At 42.4% G+C, this 23260-nt stretch overlaps 1 protein-coding gene and 1 non-coding gene across 8 annotated transcripts in view; both read right to left on the bottom strand.

Annotated features, from left to right (window-relative positions):
- Rnf14 (ring finger protein 14) overlaps positions 1-22696 on the bottom strand; it is a 25120-nt gene extending 2424 nt beyond the window's left edge. The window contains exons 1-9 of one of the 7 annotated variants that reach the window (XM_055622490.1): positions 22565-22696; positions 21803-21912; positions 19497-19667; positions 18819-18980; positions 17744-17895; positions 10800-11330; positions 9252-9480; positions 5516-5688; positions 3566-3696 (exon numbers count right to left, since the gene is read on the bottom strand). In XM_055622490.1, the coding sequence (XP_055478465.1) occupies positions 3566-3696; positions 5516-5688; positions 9252-9480; positions 10800-11330; positions 17744-17895; positions 18819-18972 (1370 nt within the window). In that variant the 5' untranslated portion in view covers positions 18973-18980; positions 19497-19667; positions 21803-21912; positions 22565-22696. The other 6 variants (XM_055622492.1, XM_055622493.1, XM_055622489.1 and 3 more) reach the window with 6 other exon arrangements.
- Positions 21345-21448, bottom strand: LOC129688228 (U6 spliceosomal RNA). The gene has a single exon (XR_008721883.1). It is a non-coding gene; the product is annotated as a U6 spliceosomal RNA (small nuclear RNA).
- Positions 22697-23260: the final 564 nt, after the last annotated feature.

Genomic DNA, 23260 nt, shown 5'->3' with positions numbered 1-23260 from the left:
AAAATAAAATAAAATAAAATAAAATAAAATAAAATAAAATAAAAATGGTACGGGTCACTCTTGCATGCCAGGAAACTGCCACTAAGCTGCAACCCAGCCCTCTTTTTACTTTTATTGTAAAATATGGGGAATGGGCATCACCAAACTGTTAATGTATATAATCTGTGGAATAATTCAAGAATGGGGGCTGGGGAGATGGTTCAGAGGTTAAGAGCACTGATTGTTTTTCCAGAGGTCCTGAACAATTCCCAACAACCATATGGTGGCACATTAACTATCTATAATGAGATCTGGTGCCCTCTTCAGGCCTCCAGGCACATATGCAGGCAGAATAATGTATAAATAAATACATCTTTAAAAAAAAAATAAAGTCAAGAACAGAGTCATATAGACTGGAAGAAATTGAACTCTTTCAGTAAACAAGTCAGCTCGTCTTTCCATTCTCCCTTGTTATAGCCTTGCAACCTCCACTGGTGGCATGTTGTGTAAGAAGCTTTGTCCTTTTCCCCTTATGCTCTCTAGAGTTGGTGTATTCTCCAACACCAGCTTGCAACAGTTCACAGCAAGACTAATTTCTTCAGTTTCTCTTATACTGTTATGAGTGTAGGTTCTTTTCAGAAACCAATGGAGAAGAACAAAGATGCTAACTTTGGAGAGCTTTTCAACAAAAATCCACAATGTCTTAGAATCGTCTTAGATTCTTTCCTGATAACAAAAGAGAAAACATACTTTGCATTGATTGAATGATAATAGCACACCAAGGAGGGGTACCATACGCACTACATCACATGAAACATCCTTGTCAAAACGACTGATACAACTAGTCAAGCTTCCATCCAAAGATGTGACTTTCAGTGACAGCAAAGAGAGAAGACACAGAAAGAAACAAGCTAAAGGATATCAAGGCGACACAACTCTAGAGAGGTCACCTAACAATACAAGCTGGCTTGGACTCCTTAAAGAGGCAGTTTTTCCTTAACAAATAAGTGGCCCAAATTTTTCTCTATTAAGAGAAACCAGACCAAGCCTGACTAGATTCTGGCTCAATTAACTGACTTTACTAGGAATTTTGAATGGTAAGTAGGAAGGTGTTTTATTTTTTTAATTAGTGTGTGTTTTGTGGTTGGAAGTGTACGTGTGGCAGTCAGAGGACAACTGTAAAGTCGATTCTCTCCTTCCATCTTTATGTTGGTCCCAGGGATCCTACTCTGGTCATCAGGTTTGGGCAGCAAGTGCCTTTATCCGCTAAGCCATCTTGCTGTTCCAGTGAATCAAAGTTCTAAATGTTTTGCTTATCAGATGACAGTGTATCATTAGCTTTTCTTTTTCTTTTTCTTTTTTTGAGACAAGGTCTAGGTAGCACTGGCTCTCCTGAAGCTCACTGTGTAGACCATTCTGTCCTCAGACTCACAGATCCTCCTGCCTCTGCCTCCTGAAGGCGCACCACTTAAAGGTGAGCACACCACGTCTGGCAATCATTTACTTCTTAACGTTTCGTAAAAACATTCTGATTTGACGGTGGGGGGGGGGGGGGCGCTGGTGCAGTAAAGGGGAATCAACTCATAGCTCTCACACAAGCTAAGCATTTAATCCCACCACTGAACTCCACCCTCGGTCTTGAAGGCATTTTAACTCAGGATATATAATGTAGCAATAGACTTACTTGAAGCACTGTCATAATTTATCTTCAAGCAATTTAGCAATGTCTCTTTAAGATGGTAAAGAGAGTAAGTCAGTGCTATTGTTCTTTCATGCTACTCCTAGTTGTAATCTTTCAACCTTTCCATATACTTGGTAAGTATTATCACAAAAAGGAGGACTGAGCTGGGCGGGGTAGAGCAAGCCTTTAATTCAGCACTCAGGAGACGGGGCAGGCTAGATCTCTAAGTTTGAGACCAGCCTAGTCTACAGAGCAAGTTCCAGGACAGGTACACAAGAGAAACCTTGTCTTGAAAAAAACAACAAAAGAAGAATTGAGAATTCAAATCTAGGGCTAGCAAGATGGCCCATCAGGGAGAATTGTGTGCCCTGAGTTAAGAGTCCCAGGACCCTTGGCAGAATGTGCTTGAAGGGGGTAACAGCTGCTTAAAGTTGTCCTGACTACACACGTGCACCAAGACACAAATACACCCACACACCCCACATACACACACACACACAACAGCACACAAATAATTTTAAATTTTTAAAAAATTCATGGCTGTATCACATATGCTCTGACTTTAAAAATGTGGAGGTAAGGGTGGAGTGATAGCTCAGCAGTTAAGAGCATAGCCACTCTTCCAGAAGACCTGGGTTCAATTCCCAGTACCCACATGGTGGCTTCATAACCCAGTCCCAGGGGATCCAACATGCTCTTCCAGCCTCTGCAGCCACCAGGCACACAATGTGGTGTACAGGCATACATGCAGGCAAAACACCCAGAAGCATAACTTTTCTTCCCCACGAGACAGGGTTTCTCTGTGTACCCTGGCTGTTTTGGAACTCACTCTGTAGACCAGGCTGGCCTTGAACCCAGAGATCCTCCTGCCTATACTGAAAGTTTTGGTTTCTTTAAAAACTCAAGTTATGTTACATAAATATGTTTTTAATTCCTCCAAGGATGGGGTTTTAGTTCAGGCTTTAGTTTGTCCACATCTGATAAATACATTCTATGGGGCATGGTCTTTGCCAGCTGCCTGCCAGCCGCCTGCCTGCATGAAGAGGGACATGGTCTAGGACTCTGAGGGTTATAAATAGGAGAGCCTGGAGAGAGAATGTATGGTGTGTGGTGAGAGACAGTTTGGGGAGACTAGAGACGGATGGTGTGGCGGCTTAGAGACAGATGGAGAGAAACGTTTCAGTGCAATGGCTTGGAGGAGACTGCTTGCTGCTTTTGCTGTTGACGAAGAATTGGTATAGCCCTAAAAGAACCCATTGACCCTAAACAGCCTGAAGCAGTAAAGGGTTCTGTGGCCCCTCTCCCCACTAACCTTCTCTCTCCTACCTAGGGATGGGGGGTTGGAAGGGAGCGAGAGAGGCTTTAAGGAACCCCAAATAAAGCAGTTTAAAAAGAACACAACACCTACCTCTCCCTCCCAAGTGCTAGGAATATGTGTGTGTGTGTGTGTGTGTGTGTGTGTGTGTGTGTGTGTGTATTAGTATATATATTAAGGTACAGAGAAAAAGTAAAAAATAAATTCTTTTCAAGAGGTGTATACTCTGATAATAAGCCTATTTTCAAGAACATTTAAAAATCACACGTGGGGAAAAGAGTTCTTCAAGTCTAGCTACTTTAGGGGAAAAAAATGGTATTTAGGAAATAAATTAGCCTGCCTACTGGCATCAAAATATATTGCTGATAGGCTAGAAAGCTGGTTCAGAGGTGAAGAATGCTGCCGTACAATCGTGAGGACAGGCGTTTGGGCCCAGCACTCACCTAACAAAGCAGGCACCCTGTCAACACAGCCGTACTTACAATGTCAGCTCTGACCCTGTGTTCACGCACGGGCGCACCCGTGCGCACTCACTCATGTGTGCACATGTAAGGCTTAGCTGCTGAGTCTAGGGAAAGCTGTGTACAAACCTGTTAAAGCATGGAGAGTCAGCATCAGTGAAGTGTCTGTAAGGGTTTGCTCTGGAGAGAGAGCCCATGCAGATCCAGCAGAAATACTGCATGCAGCCAGTGCAGGTCATCTTGTTACAGCCGTCTAATTTCTGGTGGGAAGGAGAGGTGAGAACAGTACCAAGGTGGTAAAGGCAGAAGAGAATGCATGTGCCAAAAACAACACAGTATACTCCCACAGTCTATTGTCCTTTCTCAGGGAGGGCTGGTACACAGCCAACAAACACGCTGACAATCACTTATGTGATTGTCAATTTTGCACTACAAGTAAGATACAAAAATTCTGAGCAGTTGTTCCGACAACTAGATACTTAGCAAAACCTCTTCTCATAAATACAGACACAAATGAAGCGTATGAGAGGAACATGTACTAAAATATTAACTTTATTTTCAGTACTAAAGATGGAATCCAGGTTCTTTTACAGCTAGGCACCACTCTACCATTAAGCTATCGTTCTCTTTCTACTTTTTATTTCTAAGACGGGGTTTAAGTTGTTTACCCTGGCCCTGGCAATCCTCCTGCTTCAGCTTCCCAAATGGCTGAGATTATGACTATGCCAATGAAGGGATTGAGTTTTAAATTTCTACAGAAATCAAAATTAAGTTCTTCATTCTATTATAGGGTTTAGGTATGTCAGAAGTAGTCAGATATGATGCCACTTTCCTAAATGATGTAACTAAGGAATTATTGTAAGTTTCAGTTACAATGTACAGGACTGGAAAAATAAAATCAAATGGAATGTTTTGATTTTAAAACTCCTTAAGATTTTGGTGAAAAGAAATAGATTTGTCTATTGGCAAAGACTAATGGAGAAAATCTCCATTTCCTACATACATATTCATTAAAAACATTTGCTGTTTTGAAGGATAAATAGTTCTGAAAAGTCAGATTTTTTTTTTCCTTTTTTTTGAGACCAAGTCACATGTATCTATGTTGACCTTGAACTTGCTACACAGCTTCTGGTGTTCCTGCCTCTACCTCTCAAATGCAAAGATACTGGTGTGCACTTCTATGTCTGCAGGATTTTCTGTATTTAGGCCAGCACTCTACCAACTGAGGTACATCCCCACCCCAGAACAGACTTTTTAAAAACACAGATGGGGCTGGAGAGACGGCTCCCTGGTTAAGAGCACCAGCTGCTGTTCCAGAGGTTTAATAATTCTCAGTACCCATCTCACAACCATCTGTTGTGAGATGGTTCTCCAGTTCCAGAAGATCCAGAAGGGGGGCCTTCTGGCCTCTGCAGACACTAAGCATGCATACGGTACACAGACAAACATGCAGGCCAATAGCCACTGAGATAGAATAAAAATAAACAGTCTTAAGCAGGGCTTAATATGTGTTTAAAATCACACATATTAAGAGCTGACTGTAGCTCTAGTGTGCTCTCCTTGTAACATGCTACAGTTTGTCCCCTTGAGAACTCATACTGGGAATGTGATCCCCACTGGGAGGTATTAAAACATGGAACTTGACTAAATACTGTGTTGGGAAGCAGGGCCCTGGGAGAAGCGAAGGCGAGAGAACGTCATCAGGCTGGATCCACACCGCTGGGTACTGACGGCTTTCTATGGAAGAGCACTGCTGGTGGAGACATATTCCAAAACAAGCTTTATAGCTTACCTAGCTTGTGGTATTGTTATTAGCAAAAGGAAGTGGAATGGAGCACCATCTACTCAGTTTTGAGGTGGACACAATGAGATAAATCGTCTTTGCATTTAACACTCTTTAACATTTAAAGAAGCCTATGTGCACTTAAGGTCAGTAACAGTATTTACTAGTGAAATTTAATTATCCAAGCAAGAAGGCTGAGTAGGCTCCCCAGTGCGTTTCCGCCATGACATAACTATGACAACTGACCATGGGCTCGTGGGGTAACCGTGTCCTCTAAGTCTGTCCTACAACGGTACCTGGATGGGCGTGCCGCAGCAGGGGCAGCTCTTGGAGTTCTTTTCCAACCAGTCTTTACTTTCCATCTCTTCCAGAGCCTTCTGAATCACCCTCTTACCATACCTCTGTTCCAAGAACCTTTTAGTAGCTTCATCTGCTTGTAGGTATTCATTTCGTAAGTCTATTAATTTCTCTAGAGAGAGAGAAAAATACACAGCTTTAGCCCCAGCACTTAGGAAGCAGAGGCAAGCAGATCTCATTGAGTAAAGTTGAAGGGCCAACCTGGTCTGCCCAGAGAGTTCCAGGTGAGACCCTGTCTTAAGAAAAACAACAACAAACCTACACACACAAACATACCCATAATATTTAAATATAAAAAATTTAGGAAATCAGAATGGGGAGGGGAAGACAAAAAGGGGCAATGGAGTGACTATGATAAAAATATATGCATATGTAAAAATTTCATAATGAAAGTCGGGCATGGTGGTGCCTTTAATCGCAGTGCTGGGGGGAGACAGAGGCAGGCTGATCTCTCCATGAGTACAAGGCCAGGCTGGTCTACAGAGTGAGGTCCATGACAGCCAGCTACACAGAGAAAGCTTCTCTCAAAAAATAAAAAACACATGGGCTGGAGAGATGGCTCAGAGGTTAAGAACACTGGCTGTTCTACCAAAGGTCCTGAGTTCAATTCCCAGCAACCACATGGTGGCTCATAACCATCTATAATGAGATCTGGTGCCCTCTTCTGCCCTGCAGGCACATATGCAGGTAGAACACTGAATAAATAATAAATAAATAAGACAAAAAACACAAAGAAAACTTCACAATGAAACCCATTATTGTATATAATTAATGTCAACAGAAAACAAATATATTGTGTGTGAAATGTGAACGGTCTTCTGTAGTTCATATCTATTAGATAAAGCTTTCAACATGCTGAAAAAATCAAGACACTCACAAAAAGAGTTACAACTGGAGTGGCTACTGTTCAATCCAAGCATCACAGGATCCAAAAGAGATATACTTACACAACAAGTAGGTGAAAGGTACATGTGCACCCCTGACTGGGGGGAAGGGAGGAATCCCCCAAACAAGAGACAGGCTTGTTAAGGAGGCACATTTTCCCTTTGACTTTGATTTCTCCGTATCAGTATGTTTAGGTGGCTGGTTCGTAAAAAAGAACAAAAAGTCCATGGAACTAAGTGGCAGTGATTGCCAAGACCCTGAGTTCAATCCCCAATACCACACTAAAATCTCTTAAGTTGTAGATATGGATTCTAATACTACATAAACATCAGTCACCATAAAACTCCAAATTTTGACATACAAAAATAGTGACTAAATTTTGCTTTGTTACAGGTGCTGAAAAGCTCTTCCTGGGGCAGGTGAGATGGCTCAGTGGGTAAAGAAACTGGCTGCCAAGCCTGATGACCCAACTTCAATATTCAGGTTCACAAGGTGGAAGAACAACTTCCCCACAAGGTGGAAGAACAACTTCCCCACATTGTCTTCTGACTGCCATATTCTCACCGAGAGGTAAGTGTGCTTCCCACCACCAAGACAGACAGACAGACAGACAGATGTAAATTTTAAAACAGTTCTTCCTCGAGGTGGGAGACTCCGCAGTTAAGAACACTTGCTGCTCCTTCAGAGAACTAGGGTTCTGTTTCCAGCACAAATGTCATCATGAGGCTCACAACAGCCTGTAACTCCAGTTCCTGGGGATTCTAACATCCTCTTCCAGCCTCCACAGGCACTGCACTCAAACGTATATATCCATACCAAACACTCAATAAAATTTTAAAAAAGTTCTTTCCAGCTTTTCCCCAATATTCTTTCAGCTGGTTTATACTGCTGCTCTACCACTTATATGAAATAGACAACCATTTGCAAAGGTTCTAGCTGTAGACAAAAGATTTTGTTCACAATTATAGTCCCTTAATTTTTTAATACAACTGAAGAACTCTCATTAAAGCCCTAGTTACTTAATTACTTTTTATCTGGGGGACACATGTGTAGTATGTTCATGTGAGAGTACAGATGTGTGTACCTGCGCATGCAAATGTGGAGGCCACCTCATATCTTTCTAACACACTCAACCAGAAGCTTGCCATTTAGGCTAGGCTAGCTGGTCAGTGAGCTCCTAGAATCAGCCTGTCCTTGTCATACAAAGATCAGGTTTCAGGCATATGTGGTCATACCCAGATTTTTACATGGGTGCTGGGGACTCAAACTCAGGTTCTCATGTTTGCGCTACAAGCATTCTTACCTGCTGAACCACCTCCCTAGGCCTGCTTTTGTTGTTTTATTAGTCCGTTAAGCCACAGACACCTTCTGAGGCAGACTGCATATACTCTTTCTCTTTTAAACTGTAAATTCTTAGTGTAGTGTACATTCCCATGGCACCATCACTGGTATGGTGATGTGACAGAGATTTTTCTTATCTCTCTAACTTCAAAGCATTTTTGTGTTCATAAACATCTTAAAGACAAAAATTTATTGCTCAATATTCACACACAAAGTTACTATTTCATGGATGTGTATGTGCACTCATGCACAAAACACACACACAGAGCTGAAGCCCCAAGCCTACTTGAACCTCTCCAAATGCACCAAACATTGCCCTTCTTTCAACAACTGCCCTTACGCTTCATGCTACAAAGACTGTCCCACCAACTGGAACTGTCAGCTCACACCCCTGAGACATTTCCTTATAAATAAAGGCAGTCTGTGGCATTATTGATCAGTGACTCTATCAGTACGAGCAGTTTTCACTCTGCAGTTTATGCATATTAGCTCATTGCTTCTCACTTTACTGAGGATGAAAAGATCAGTCCTCCTCTCAGGAAGAACTTAAAAATTTGTATTAGGTTTTAGTTATTCTGAAACTGCTCTAACTTTTTAACCCTGACTTTCAATGTCTGTTATCTACCTTGAAGACACAAATAAATGTAATAATAACCTTGCACGACACCTTCATTAGTTTTCTTCATTTTATGACACCTTTGGAGTACTCTTGTCATCTTTACTAACCTGAAAAAAGTTTAGTTGACAAAAGGAGCCTGATTCCCCAGAACCCATCAAAACTGATAGGCATTTTCACCTCCTGCACTCACTCCAACACAGGTGCTCAGTGAGAAGGCATCTTGAGGACCAGTAAGATGTATGTGCCAAATAATCAAGAGAGGAAGTTTGGATGCCTCCATCTGCCATCTAGGACCTATGTTACTGCACGTTCACTGGCAGATTCCACATGCTAGTCCGTTTCCTAAAAACCCTTCCCTGTCTGCCTGGTTCTGCTTGTTTCCAGCAGAGCTGCCCTGGTTTCCTAACTAAAATCCTAAATCCTCTTCCCCTCAGAACACGTCCTAACCTGCTCTTACTTTCTTTTTCCTCCTTAGCACTTAACCACTATTTACTCTCTATACTTCATTGTCTGTCACCCCCCATTAGACGGGAAGTTCTATGAAAGGATTCTATCTTCATTCCTTTCCCCTACAGCCAAAATAGTAACTGACAAAAGTAACTGCTAAATGAGTATTTCATCCAGCATTCAACAAGATGTGTCTGTATAGCACATCTGCCATCAGGCCCAAGGCATACTTGAACAAAAGGTGGTCATACCTGGCAATAAGAGCTCTCTGAGTTGGAGAGGAATATAAACATTCTAGATGTGAGGACTGTATTGAATGGAAGTCACAGGCCTTCATGAGAGAGGGCTGTTGGATGGGGGTTGGGTTCATAGGTACAACATACCTGCAGTTACCTTACATGGAGAAACCCCATGATAGGTCAGTCTGCACAAGGTACAGAAGGCAAAATTGCAGCTGGAGCAGATAGCCATGGTTCCGCCAGGCTCTTGCATCACAGGGAGCTGGCAGCATGGACGGGGGCAGTACACCACATCTGCCATTAGATCCAAGGTAGACTGGAGGAGGAGGCGGTCATAACGAGCAAACAGGTCTGCTTCTACCAGCTCTTTGACCTGAGGGGGAACATAGAGCACCACAGAGTTGAGGATTTCCCAACTAGTTCTGATCCTGACAAGACTTTTAAGCTGATGATATAAAATAGATAGGTACAAAATTCACACCTCTCTTCTCATTTCAGAATCAAAGCAGTAGTTTATAAGGGAGTGAGAGGAGGGGTTAGGGCATGGTTGAGTTGTGCTTTCCTATGTAGTCCAGAGTGGCTTTGACATTTCAGCAATCTACTTGCCTCAGCCTCCCATGCCTTCCTCTAACAGTCCATATCCTGACTGAGGGTATAGTTTTTTTTTGTTTTGTTTTGTTGTTTTGGTTTTTCAAGATAGGTTTTTTTCTATGCAGTCTTGGTTGTCCTGGACTCACTTTGTAGATCAGGCTGGCCTTGAATCCAGAGAGATCCACCTTTCTCTGTGTCCCTGAGTGCTGGGAGCCACTGAACTCAGCTGAAGTTGTAGTTTCATGGATTCATAAATTGGTTAAAATGAAGGTCAGGCGTGGTGGCACACACTTTTAGACCTAGCACTTGGGAAGCAGAGGCAGCTGGATCTCTGAGTGTGAGGTTAGCCTGGTCTACAGACCTAGTTCCAGGATATCCAGAGATACACAGAGAAACTCTGTCTTGAGTCAGAGAGAGAGAGAGAGAAACAAAAACTTGCCTGTGTGTGCATGTGCCCACATACGTTTACCTAACAGAGTTGGTTCTCTCCTCCTAAAATGTGGGTCCTACAGGTTTAACTCAGGTCATCAGGCTTGGTGGCAAGTGCCTTTACTTGCTAAGCCATCTAGTTGGCCCTGGTTTTGATTTTTTGAGATGGATCTCATGCAGCCCAAATTAGCCTTAAATTTGCTACACAGTCAACGATGATATTGAACAGCTGATCCTCCTGACGTGACCTCTGGAATTCTGGGATTACAGGTGGTTGGGTACTTCCATAACCATCTTAGAGCATTCTTAATAGACAAAATGAAAAACTTGTCGCCTGCATCCAAGGACTTTGTCTAGCCCATAAGTTCAATCAAGAAAGCTTGTGAGGATGGGAGTATGATTTAGTGGGAAAGGGCTTGCTTAGGATGTGTGAAGCCTGGGGTTAATCATCCACACTGCAAAATAAATACATTAATTAATTAAAACTCCCGTGCTAAGTGTGGTGGCATACATCTATAATGGCAGCGTTTGGGAAATGGAGGCAAGAGGATCCTGAGTCTGAGTCTAATACAAAGAACCTGTCTCAAAAGGAAACAAAAGAAAAATTGGTAAGATGTTGCCCTTTGTGAAAAAGGACTAGGAGCCCACGTGACATCAAGAGCGTATAGTTACCTGACCAGGAGTAGCCACTGACGAGCACTTAGGTTCTGGACAATTGAGGCATTTAACTTGACCGTCTTTGATCTGGATTTCAAAGTAGTCCTTCAGACAGGCTTTGCAGTACACATGTCTACACTCCAAGAAGTACATGCACTCACTACCCAGCTTCTCACAGAAACAGATACTGCACAGGAACAATTTACTGTTGAAGCACTTGATCTGCTGAGCTTGATTGAAGTCCAAGATTTCCTGGATCAGACTTGACAATGATTCTATATCCTGCACAGCTCTCTCATCCACAGTTTCTTCTTGGTCTACATCGCACCCAGCAGCTCCTCCTGAACCTAGCTCTGCACTAGAAGAGGCCTGAGGCGCTGTCCTTCTCTGAACTTTTTTCTGAGACCCCATCTTGAGCTCAAAAGGAGAGACAATATTCAGGTAGGTGAGGGTCTCCTCCTTAAGAAACTGCATCCAGGCAAACAGCACCACACTGCCTCGGTGCTCTTCCCACAGGTTGTCTAGGTGCTTGCAGAGAGCAGAGAGCTGGGAGAAAGCACATGAGGCGCTGAGTTTGAAAAGCTGATACTGTACCAGCTCCTGATCTTCCTAAGGATCTTTAAAACTTACGTTAGTATAACTTTCTGACACTACTTTTTTACTACCAAAATAGTTACCAACAATCTCACCGAATTGTTCCTTAAATTATTCAGCAACAGGAGCAGGAGTAAAACAAAGTCATAATCTAGAAGTAGCATGAAGACAACAGAAATGCCAACTGCTGCAGGATACAGAACCAAATTGCTATTTAAGCTACGCGAACAGGGCTTGTAGCATCACCCTGTATCCCCTGTGTTAGAAAGGAAGCTAGTTCTAAAAGAAACTGTTTCTCTACCCTTCCTTGTAGGTGATCTGGGACAGTGATTAGAAAAAGGACACCAGCTAGAAGCCACCCAGGCCCTGCAACACTTACAGTACTTGTTTCCAGGTAGTAAACTTTGATAATTACCTGTGTTCTCTTCTCCCATACCCTTCCTGTTCCTCTTTTGGATTAACTGTATTTCCTATAACAAATCTATCCAACAGAAATTTGTGAGGCACACAGGAATAGGAAATGGGCTGAAACAAAAAGAAAGATAAACGAAAATAAAAGTATCATTCAAAACTGGGCCCACAGCTCGATGGTAGAGCGCTTGCTTACCTAGTCCACAAGAAACAAACAGAGCAAACACATCTCAGAGAGGACATCCTCAACACACAGAGCTGGAAAAACTGCATACTCACTAAGTGCCAACCCCAGTACACCACACTAGTTACAAAATCAACTCAAACTGAGCAACTTCTGCAGAGCACAGGGAACTAGCAAGTGTGGGAATGACTCCACCAGATGAGAGAAAATAGTCATGGTGCACACACCACTTTACAAGGGCTCGTGCCCAGCATATGTATCAAGCCTCAGAAAGCACAAATCCCCAAAAACGATTGTCTTTTTCCTTTGTGGCAGCACTGGTGACAGAACCCAGGGCATAGCATGAAGCCAGAGCTCCTGGACTTCTCTTCAGTTTTTATTCTGAGACAGGGCCTTGCTAAGTTGCCCAGGTTTGCCTTTTTAAAAATAGATTTATTTTGTATGCAGTTATGTGTGGGCATGGACATGCACATGCCATGGCCTGTATGTTGAGGTCAAAGGACAACTTGCAGGAGTAAGTTCTCTCCTTCCACCACATGGGTTCCAGAGATCAAACTCAGGTCATCAGGCTTGGTGGTGTATCCCTGCCCTCTGAGCGACTTTACGGGTCCAGCCCTTGAACTTTTGATGTTCCTGCCTCAGCCTCCTGAAAAGGTGAGATCAAAGGCTACTGCTACCACACCTGGTTTAAACAATATATTTAAATACGCAAATAAGGTCTGGGGTATTACTCAATGGAAGAAAGCATATATATCATGCACAAAGCCAAAGATTTAATCCCCAGTACCACACAAGGACAATATCTAACAGACAGTTTATAAATGAAGACATGCAAGTGTCAGAAAAAGCTCATGATAAAAGCTCAGTGTCACAGTTAAGGTAAAACCCAGGCACAGTGAGGCCATTGCCTCACTCTGGTACAAATGGCCATCATCAAAAAGACAAGTGCTGGCAAAGATGTTGAAAAGGGAATGCTTGGCATACTGTTGGTAGTAATGTTAATTAGTGCAGCCACTGAGGGAAACAATATAAAGATTCCTCAAAACAATAAAAATCAGAACTACAATAAAAATCAGAACTACAATATGGCCCAGCAATCCTACCACCAGCTATGTATCTTCTGAAAACGAGATTATGTGTATCATATACACTCCTGTTACTGAGCTATTCATTCTTTCCAAGAAAGGAAACAACCTACACATCCGTCAACAGCTGGGTGGGTAACAATAAAATATTGCCATCTACAAAAAACAAAATCCTTTTATTTGCAACATGGATGAAACTAGAAATCACCGTGTTAAGTGAAATGAGCTAGACTCAGAAATTAAGTGCTGAGAGGTTTTGTTCATATGTAGAATATAAAAGTTAACTTCAGCTAGGCATGGAGGGGTATACCTTTAAGCACAGGCAGAAGGATCAGGAGTCTGAGATTAGCTTGGATTACATGAAACCCTGTCTTCTTTCTTTCTTCCTTTCTTTTTTGTTTTGTTTATTTGTTTTTGAGACAGGGTCTCTCTTTGTAGGCTGTCCTGGAACTCACTCTGTAGACCACATGGGCCTCAAACTCAAAGATCTGCCCATACCACCACTGTCTGTCTTTTTTTTTTTTTAAGGGGTTGGAGCTAGAAAGACAGCTCAGCAGTTAAGAGCACTGGCTACTCTTCGTGAGACCCAGATTTGGATCCCAGAACCCACAGGGTGGCTCACAACCATCTGTAACCCAGTTCCAGGGACCCCATGTTGTCCTCTGGCCTCTGTGGGCCCCATGTCGTCCTCTGGCCTCTGTGGACCCCATGTCTCCTCTGGCCTCTGTGGACCCCATGTCTCCTCTGGCCTCTGTGGGCACTGCGTTCATATGCTGCACAGACATACATGCAGGCAAAACACTTAGACACATAAAAGAAAAAAATTTAAGTAATAAAGAGAACAAAAGTAAACATAAAACAGTTCATTATACAGAATTTGAGAGCAAAGGTGGGACAAGGAAGTGAAGAATGGAAAAAAAAAGTGACCAGTGCTTACTCAATCACAATTACATGAAATCCCATATGTACATAGTAGTGAGACATTGGTAATAATGTGACGGCACAAGCCCAAAATCCTAACACCCAAGAGGAAAAGGCGGAGCAACTGTGAGTTAAGGCCATTCTCAGCTACACAGAGTTTGAGGACAACCTAGACTACATGAATTCCTGACTGAAAACAAACAAGAAAAACTACTGTGTACCTAGAAAAACCAGAAGGCAGAAAAGCCTGAAGAAAAGATTTTGAGTGTTCTCACTGTAAATATTTGGAAGATAACAAAAGCAACACTGGTTCTCCAATCTTAAATATTACACATATAAACATGTATCAAAATATCATAAAACCTCATAAACATATACAATTTATATTATCTATTAAGGTGAAGTAAATTTAAACTAATTATGTTAGTGCACACCTACAAGGCCAGCACTTGGGAGGCAGGGCAGGAGGATCAGGAGTTCAAGGGCATCCTCAACTATATAATGAGTTAAAGACCAGTCTGAACTACGTGAAACTCTGTCTCAAAAATTGCTTTAAATTTTAAAATTTTTTAAATTTTTAAATTCAATTGTTAACTTAAAAACATTCAAAGTTTTAAAAAGAGTTCTAATTTTCAGTCCTATCAAAGAGCCAAGTCAGCTGAAATAACTACTTATATAATTTAACCTGAGTTTTTTCCTACGTGTCCAATAGACTTTTCCTTTCAGTCAGAGGACTGAATCCAGTGCCCTGTGCTTGGCAGAAAGCACTCTAGCACTCAGCAAACCCCCAACCGACAGGGTTACAGTATTCTTTTCACTAAGAATCTGGATCTACATCAAATCTGGATAACAGAGGGAAGCAGAGTGACACTGGACCTGAGCATTAATTATAGGCCCTCGACATGTTTGGCTGCCACAAAGGTGGCTCTCACTTCCATCAACGTTGAACTAATTTGAACTATTCTGACTTTTCCATTTAAAACTGGTCTATCTCATTAGAAAGTCAAGTGTAAGAGAATTTCCCATTAGAAATGTAAACTATTTGTAACTGGAGCTCAAGAATTATAAGCTGCTTTTCTTTTTTTCAGGTAAACATATAAAGAAAGGCTTCCAGGATGGCCAGCAAATTTTGTAAATTAAATCCCAATGAAAAGATGCCACTTTCTGTTCCTTGTTCTGTGTGTTGAATCTGACAGTTCTGCAAAAGCACTTATATTTAATACCTAGTGACAACTTAAGCTTTTTTCATATTTACTTTTGGGGTTTCCTGTTGATTTCGTTTTACATGCATGAGTGATTTGCCTGTATGTATGTATGTCTTGGTGCCCACTGAGGTCAGAAGAGGGCATCAGATTCCATGAAGCTGGAGTTTAAATGTTTGTGAGCCACCATGTGGCTGCTGGGAATTGAAATGGGGTCCTCTGCAAGAGCAACAAATGTTCTCAGCCACTGAGCCATCTCTCCAGCCCCAAAGTGTAATAACTAAAGAGGAAAGCTCTGCATGCAGTGTAGGTGAAGTCTAAGAACAACATCATCTTTTCCCTCCGTTCTTCTCCAAGCTCACTTCAGAAGACCCACCCACATAAGTGAGAAGTAGAGAAGAGAGGGGAAGAGACAGAGATTTTTTTTGGGGGGGGGACAGGGGAAAAGCTAGATAACTAGAGATGCTTCCTGATTCTTTCTACCTACCCAATTTGGTGAATGGCTGGTCCACGTGTCTATTTCCTAACCAGCAGGTGACATTTACGATGCCATGGAGTCAGGGTATGGTAACAAAGACTGAACTAAGAAACACAGCCGTAACGGCATACACCATTAATCCCAGCACTTGGCAGGCAGAGGCAGGCAGCTCTCTGTGAGTGTGAGGACGGCCTAGTCTACTCAGTGAGTTCTAGGACTGCCAGGGCTACACAGTGAAACCCTGTCTTGAAAAACTGGAAAAAAAAAATGAATGAATGAATGAATGAAAAAGAAACAAAAACACAACCAATTAAAACATTAATTCGCTGTGTAAGAAATTATTTGAAGGGCCAGGCAGGCATGGTGGTGCATGCCTTTTATCCCAGCACACAGGAGGCAGAGGCAAATAGATCTCTTGGGTTCAAGGGCAGCCTGGTCTATAGAGTGGGTTCCAGGACAGCTAGTGCTCTGTTGCAGAGAGAAAGCCTGTCTCAAACCACAACAACAATTGATTTGATAAAGAGCTCTAGTATAATTTTATCTAAAGACAAAAGTGATGAACCTTCCCTAAGCTCTAGTGCTCCCAAAGCTAGCATTAAGTAGACACTAGAATCTGAAAGTACATCATGTATCCACTGAATCTATTCCTTTGTGTGTGGGTCAAAGTATGCAGAGTATCAGTAATTCTATGGAACTATATGAGGCTCTAAACACCTAAACAATTTACCAAACATCAGAAATATAAACATCACAATGGTAGCCTCAAGAGATAATGAACTGCCCTCTACCTACTGCTTCTGCCACGTTATTGCAATATCTTCCCTATTCGACAAGCATTATCCCCTTAAAGTTAAACTTCTTTTTTAAGCTAAACTTAATTCTTGCAAAGGTACCTTACTGGAAAAGATGAGATGGGGAAATAAAAACTATATGATAAGATCAAGTGGGTTGTTGTACACATATAATCCCAGGTCTCAGAAGGCTGAGGGAGGAGGATAAGATTTAGCCCAGCCCAGGCTATGTAGCAAAACTCTGTCTCCAAAACTAAACATATCAAAACCACATGACTAAAGGGAAAAACTAATGAGCTAATTCCTTGAGGTCAACAACTGACAGCTTTTGTCTTAGTATTAGCTTATCAATCTTCATAACTTCTAGAAAAGTAGCTATTGATCTATCACATCTCAGAACACTGTACTAGCTTCAAGTCATATTTATGTCTTAATCAAATACTGAAGTTGAAGAGCGGCGCTTGAAGGCTCCAGGCATAAATGATACAGAGACAGAAATGCTAATTACTCTGGTTTGATCGATACATGCTGTACATAACTGAAATATCACACTTGACCCTATAAATATGTACAGTTATTACCTGTTAACAGAGCTGACGTTACTAGAAAAGGATACACAGCACTGAGAGAAGGAAGGCTTTCGATTCAATATAAACCTTAGCAAGTAACTACAAGAACTGCACATATTTCTATTTGGATGCATTTACTGCTAAGTGATACTAAGTGACAATTATCCACTATTAACACGCCTTTTTATGGAGAAGCATTTATTAGATTTATTCAGGAAATTTGCTTATTATAGCTATTTAGCTCAATTTTCTATTGTAATTACAATTATATCTTTCATTTGAGGAATAAGTAAGAAACTAAGAAAAACAGTATCAGCATCTAAGGAAAATGAGGAGGACCTTATCTCTAGGAAAAGAAAACAATACACTTGATTAAACATCATTGCTGTTACAAATTCATAAGGATTAATTAAGTTTTGTTTACTTCCATTTCTTTCTTTCTTTTCCTCTATTTCTCCAGTACTGAGTCTAGAACCCAAGGCCTTACACATGAGTTAAGAATTCTACAACTGATCCATATCCCCAAACCTGCCATTCTTTCTAAAAACATCAAGCATTTTCAACTTGTTACCATTAGGATTTATGAACACTAGGGGAAAAATTAACACAATCAAAGCCATTTGTTCTTCATGCACTGAATCAAAGATCACCAAGGCAGTCTTTAATTAAAGATGATTTTGAAAGTTTCTAAAAATGGATAGGAGAAATTAAGTTTTGGGTCTACCTGAGTTGGTGACAGCCATTTGCCACTAAGTGTGAATGAAGGTGGGGAGGAGGATGGATAATCTGGTGGCAGTTCAAAGTTCAGCACAAGTGGTGGCAGAAAGCAAATGGTGTATTCAAAGCCACTATTCTGGAGACACTCATTTGAATTGCCTGAACCAAAAACAAAAATCAGAAAGGATCAGTTGATCAACACTGGAGTGTCCGAAACTAATGAGCAGTGCTCAGCCCCAATGCTTTTTAATAAGGGGACAAAAACCCTCCCCCAAATCACCTCCATCCCATAAGGTTTATTTTCTAGTCTCTGTCTTCAAATGCAAAACACCTTATAAGCCCTTGAATAATCTATTTAGGTGCCATGAAAGGTACGAAGTCACACAACTCATTCTTTTAAACACGCCCTAGCACAATAGTTGGTTTATGGTAGACACACAATCTAAAGAAAAAGATAGTTATTTCTATGAAATAACCATGGCTTACTAAGACCAGCATATGCCAACTAATCTTGAATCCACTGGGGAAGTTTGTGCCAACAAACTAGTATCAGGCTTGAGGAAAGAACCCGACACACAACACCTGTGACTACAGGTTCGTCTCAGGTTCCAGAGAAACACTGTGAGAAAATGTGCATCAAGGTCTCTGCCAATGAAGAAAACACTTTTGAATTTCTCCAACAAGAGCTGGCACAGTAACAGCATGTTCCGTACCTGTCCACAGCATAGCAGAATCAACCATGTGGCACTCTAGGGTGCTCCAACGATCTTCACAGCTGCACAGTATTGCCTGTTGTCTTTGATTACCTCCAATAATCAACGACTGCTGATCAAGTACTAATTAGAAGACTAGGCTGCATGAACTATGCAGGATATTTCAAGTCAGTGCTCAAAAGGCAGCATCAAATCAATAATGGTTTTACCCTGGCCCAACTTTCTTTTAAAACAGAAAAAAATGCGTTAAATCTGTGCCTCTAATACTTATAAATAATTCCTTAGGGCCATACACACAAACGACAACTAAAATATGTTAAGAAATTGATAATTTTTATTTAGAAAAATCTGTGTTAAGATATAACTAACCGCTCACAAAGATCTTGAAATTCTGTGGCAGATCCAAATAGATCCTGGTCTCTCCACCCTGAACGGACTCTGCTTTTCTAAACTCGTCTGCATCATAGATACTCGCCAGGGCCAGCAGTTCATCCTCCTGGGCTTCCAGGTCTTCTGACGACATTGACTCTCCTGAGGGTTAAAGATGAGCATTCAAGTCAGGTAAGAGCAGAGAAAGCACACAACTGGGGGAAGTCTCATGGTATATAAAAAGTCCTCACAAGAGAAACCATGCCTCAAAAAAATAAAAAAAATTCCTGACAAACAACTGCAAGGTCCTCATCAAATTTTTTTCTGCTGAATGCCTAGCACTCTGTGCTGACAGGCTAGCTTCGGGTTGCAATGCTTTTAATGACTAATCCAGGAAAACAACAGCAACTCTGCAGTTGCTCCCTTACAACCATACTTCCTGAAACTGAAATGGGGGCTGGTCTCAAACAAAACCGACAGTGTGTATGCATTCTAAAAGATAATGCCACAAATCTGAACATCCGTTTAAATGACTCCATTTTCTTCTTTTCAGAAACAGTTCCACTTTCAGAAAAATAAGTAAAAAAATACTGCTTTTCCTCAGCAGTGGTTACACTGTGCTTAAACTCAGCTCTGTCTAAAGCACGGTGACATGTTCCATTTTAGGTCACTTAGTACCTGTTAGTAACAACCAGGAGAAAAGGATATTAACACTGCAGTCTGTATTTCAGTTCGGCCTGGAATTTGTGCAAATCCCATTTATTTTCTAGCCAGTGGAGCTGAGACTGAGGCTCGGTGAGAAGCCAAGATGTGGGACGTGTATCAAGTATTCTACAGAAATTCTGCCATCTGCAAAAAAGAAACAGGAAAGATGTGGTAGGACACTCTCCAGATTCAAATTCCCCATCTGTACTATCATCACTTACAGCAGACACCCTAACACATAGACCCTAATCCACAGGTAGCATAACTCTCCAAAGACAGGCTGAGTCATGTGGTTAAAGGGCACCTTCTTGTTCCTGAGTAACGACACCTTATCACACTGCCCTCAGCCCGGTAACGGAGGTGGTTATAGGAGATGACATGACACCACGCCCAGAAATATCTTAAATTTGTTTTTGCTTTCTCCTTTCCTCTTCTACTTCTTCTGTGCCTTCATTTCCTGTCTCTTCTGGCTTCTATTCTCACTTGCTCATAAAATAACCTCACAGTTGATATAGTTAACTCTGAAGGTAGGATAACATCTTAAAACAGAACAAGGGCATAAGCTTTCAAGATTTACTGTGTTTGGACAGGCTTCCTTGACTGAGGCTGTAGCTCAGTGGCACAGTGACCTCTTAATTAAAGTTCATTTTTAGAAAAGTGTGGTCCATAGATGAGTTATGGAATGTGAGGCACAATACAAAATTATGTGCAAAAATGTTACATAAAATTTTAACTTTGAAGCTGGGCAAGGTGTAATCCCGGCGCTCTAGGAGGCAGAGGCAGGGGGATCTCTGTGAGTTCAAAACCTGTGTGGCCTACAAATTGAGTCCAGGACAGCCAAGGATACACAGAGAAACCCTGTCTCCAGGGAAAAAAAACAAATGAACAAACCTCTTCACTTTTAAACTATATTCTCAGAAATGATTCACAAATGAATGTTAACCCTTACAGAGTACCAACTGTACTAGGTCTGATTACATTACCTTACTGAAATCTTCAACAATCTAACCAGAAAATAGCAAGGACAGAATTAAGCCTTTTGTTTCTTTCTTTCTTTTCTTTTCTTTTTTTTTTTTTTTTTTTTTTTTTTTTTTTTTTTTTTTTTTTTTTTTGGTCTTTTGAGACAGGGTTTTTCTGTGTAATAAGCCCTAAGCCCTAGCTGTCCTGGACTCCCTTTGTAGACCAGGCTGGTCTTGAACTCACAGAGATCCTCCGGCCTCTACCTCCAGAGTTCTGGGATTAGAGCAATTCGGCACCACACTGGCCTACCTTTTGTTTTTATGTAAACAAAAAATTTTCAGATACGAGAGATATATTTGAGTCCATCTTGTCTGCACATCAGAATCTTCTGAGGAAACTACCCAGGCCCTATTCAAGAACAATTAAATCAGGCCTCTACAGTTGAGTTGGCTTTTCTCTCAAATTTTTAGAAAAAAGACAAAAGTAGGTTTCATGGCAGCATTTTCACACACAATTTGCTTCTGTTGAGATTCCTTCCCCCTTAGCCTTGAACCCCTAGCCAGTCAGTGGTGTTGCACACCTTTAATCCCAGCACTCAGGAGGCAGAGGCCAGCCTGGTCTAAAGAACGAGTTCTAGGACAGCCAGGATTACAAATAGAAATCCTGTCTCAAAAAAAATAAAAGCAACTCCTCTCTCTTTCCTCCATCTCCCTTTGTACCTATCCACCCCTAGACTCCTCCCCTTTCATCGTTCATGTCACATGTGTTCTATTATCCCCTCCCCTCCTGAAAATCTCTATTTTTCCTCTCAGTCTTTTTAGTTTCATAACCTATGCCCACAATCACTCTCTCTCACACACACAAAATACAGAATGCTTCATGAATTTGGATGTCATTTTAGCACATAGGCCTTGCTCATCTCTGTATCATTTCAATTTCAGCATATGTGCTGCCAAAGAGAGTACACATCTAGTCTTCCAAAAAGTACAGCTGATTGCAATATGCAACCTGGTCTGATAATCCTTACCCTAAATAAAACCTCTTTGACCTATCCTCACCTGAACCCAGCTCAACCAGAAGGCTGGGCCTAAGTGGCCCTTGATTCAGAGTGCTAGCTTTCACTTCCTGAGTTCATCTACCTAACCTTTGAGGGCAAACTCTAAAGTCCCAACTCCACATAGTGGTTTTCCAACAGACATTGCCTTCTTTAAAATAGAACCTTGCACTTCCACTCCTGTTAGCCTGCATTAGTTCCTTATGGGACAGGCTCAAATCTTTTCTACCTATTATCCCTAGTGGCCTGGACACTGAGAAAATACCTGGAGTAAAACGTAGTGAGCTGGAATGGAAGACCAGGGGCATAGGAGTCAGTGATCACTTTGCCAAACTCCACTAGAAGCAGGAGGTTGGGTCCGTTGTCACAGTAACACTGGTAAGAATAGTAACAATTAGTGAGTTCTTACCGGTGTCAGGCCTGCGCTAACTAAACCCTTTCCAAGAACTGACGCTTGAGCCCACCACCACGTGAAGCAAGTCCTATTACCATTTTCATTAACCAAAATTAGACAAATAACAGCCTGTACTCTTTTCTGGCCTATCTCTGGGCATAAAATGTCTAATTTCTTCATCTGTAAGAATAAACCCTGGCAGCACCTAAGTTTCATAACACTACTGTTGCAAACCGGAAGCCTCTCCAGCAGGGCGTGGAGCCCCTCCTCCGCCAGGTTTCCCTAGCTTGAGAAAATCCTACTCTTCTTCCTCGCCACTCCCTTGCACGCTCCGGCGCTGGGGTCAGCCAGGGTCTCTCCCCGCCGTCTGCCAATCGCCATGCAGACTTGTTTGTGCGATTCCCCAGCAACACCGGGCAAGATCAGGCAGGGCCCCCACGGCTCGGGGCTGGCAGCGGCGCAAAGGAGCGGGCCCAGGGGGGTGCCGGAGGCGCAGGGCCCATCCGCCCCGCCCTGTCCCCTCCGCGCCCAAGGATCCGGCCGCCGCGTCCCAGGCAGGGGAGAGGGGTGTCCACCAAGCAGGCCCGGACACTCGGCTCCGCCTCGCGCGCTCACAGCGCGTCCCCGCCGTACCTTCCGGCCGCCCCTCCGAGCCCTGCCCGAAAGTTCCGCACTACGCCCTCGCCCAAGGGCCCGCACCGCGATCGCCGGCCAGGCCTGCAGAAAACCGGCTCCACCTGAGCACCGCCTCTTCCGTCTCCAAAGCTGTCAGCTGAGAGGGGCGGATGCTGGCGTGGGAGGGCTCTGCGCAGTCGCCGTGAGTGCCGCTGGCTCCTGCGCGCCCTCCGCAGGCCGTGGGCAGCGCTGCAGGCGCCGCCACTAATATTGCCCGAAAGCTTGAAACGCTCCCAATTTGTACGAATGCAGGTTTTGACCAGCGAATTCTAGTTTTTACCAATCCCTAGACGTGAATCTGAAGTAGCTGTCTAACTCGGGGCAGAGACTCCCTTATCAGTGCCAGACGTGGGATTCACACCTTGAGGTGAATGCTGCATCCTTCTTCGCTGTTTCCCTTAAGAACTCATCAACTCACAGTGCACATAATAGGAATTGCCGCATTTTTTGAGCAGTTGGAGGCGTCAAGCACTGTACTCAGTGTCATATGTACATTTTCCTGCTCTTTACGAAACCTTTTGATTCGGGTTCTGTTTGCTGGTCTCGTTTACACAGAAAATTGACACTCAGCTTCACTAAGTTACTAAAAGCCGTATGATTATTGACATAGTGAGCAGGATTTAAAATTGCATTTCCTCTTACTTCACAGCATAA

The sequence above is a fragment of the Psammomys obesus genome, unplaced genomic scaffold, assembly GCF_907164565.1.
Source record: "Psammomys obesus unplaced genomic scaffold, mPsaObe1.curated_primary_1811, whole genome shotgun sequence".
Taxonomy (NCBI): Eukaryota; Metazoa; Chordata; class Mammalia; order Rodentia; family Muridae; genus Psammomys; species Psammomys obesus.
This window is presented reverse-complemented; position numbering and strand designations above follow the sequence as displayed.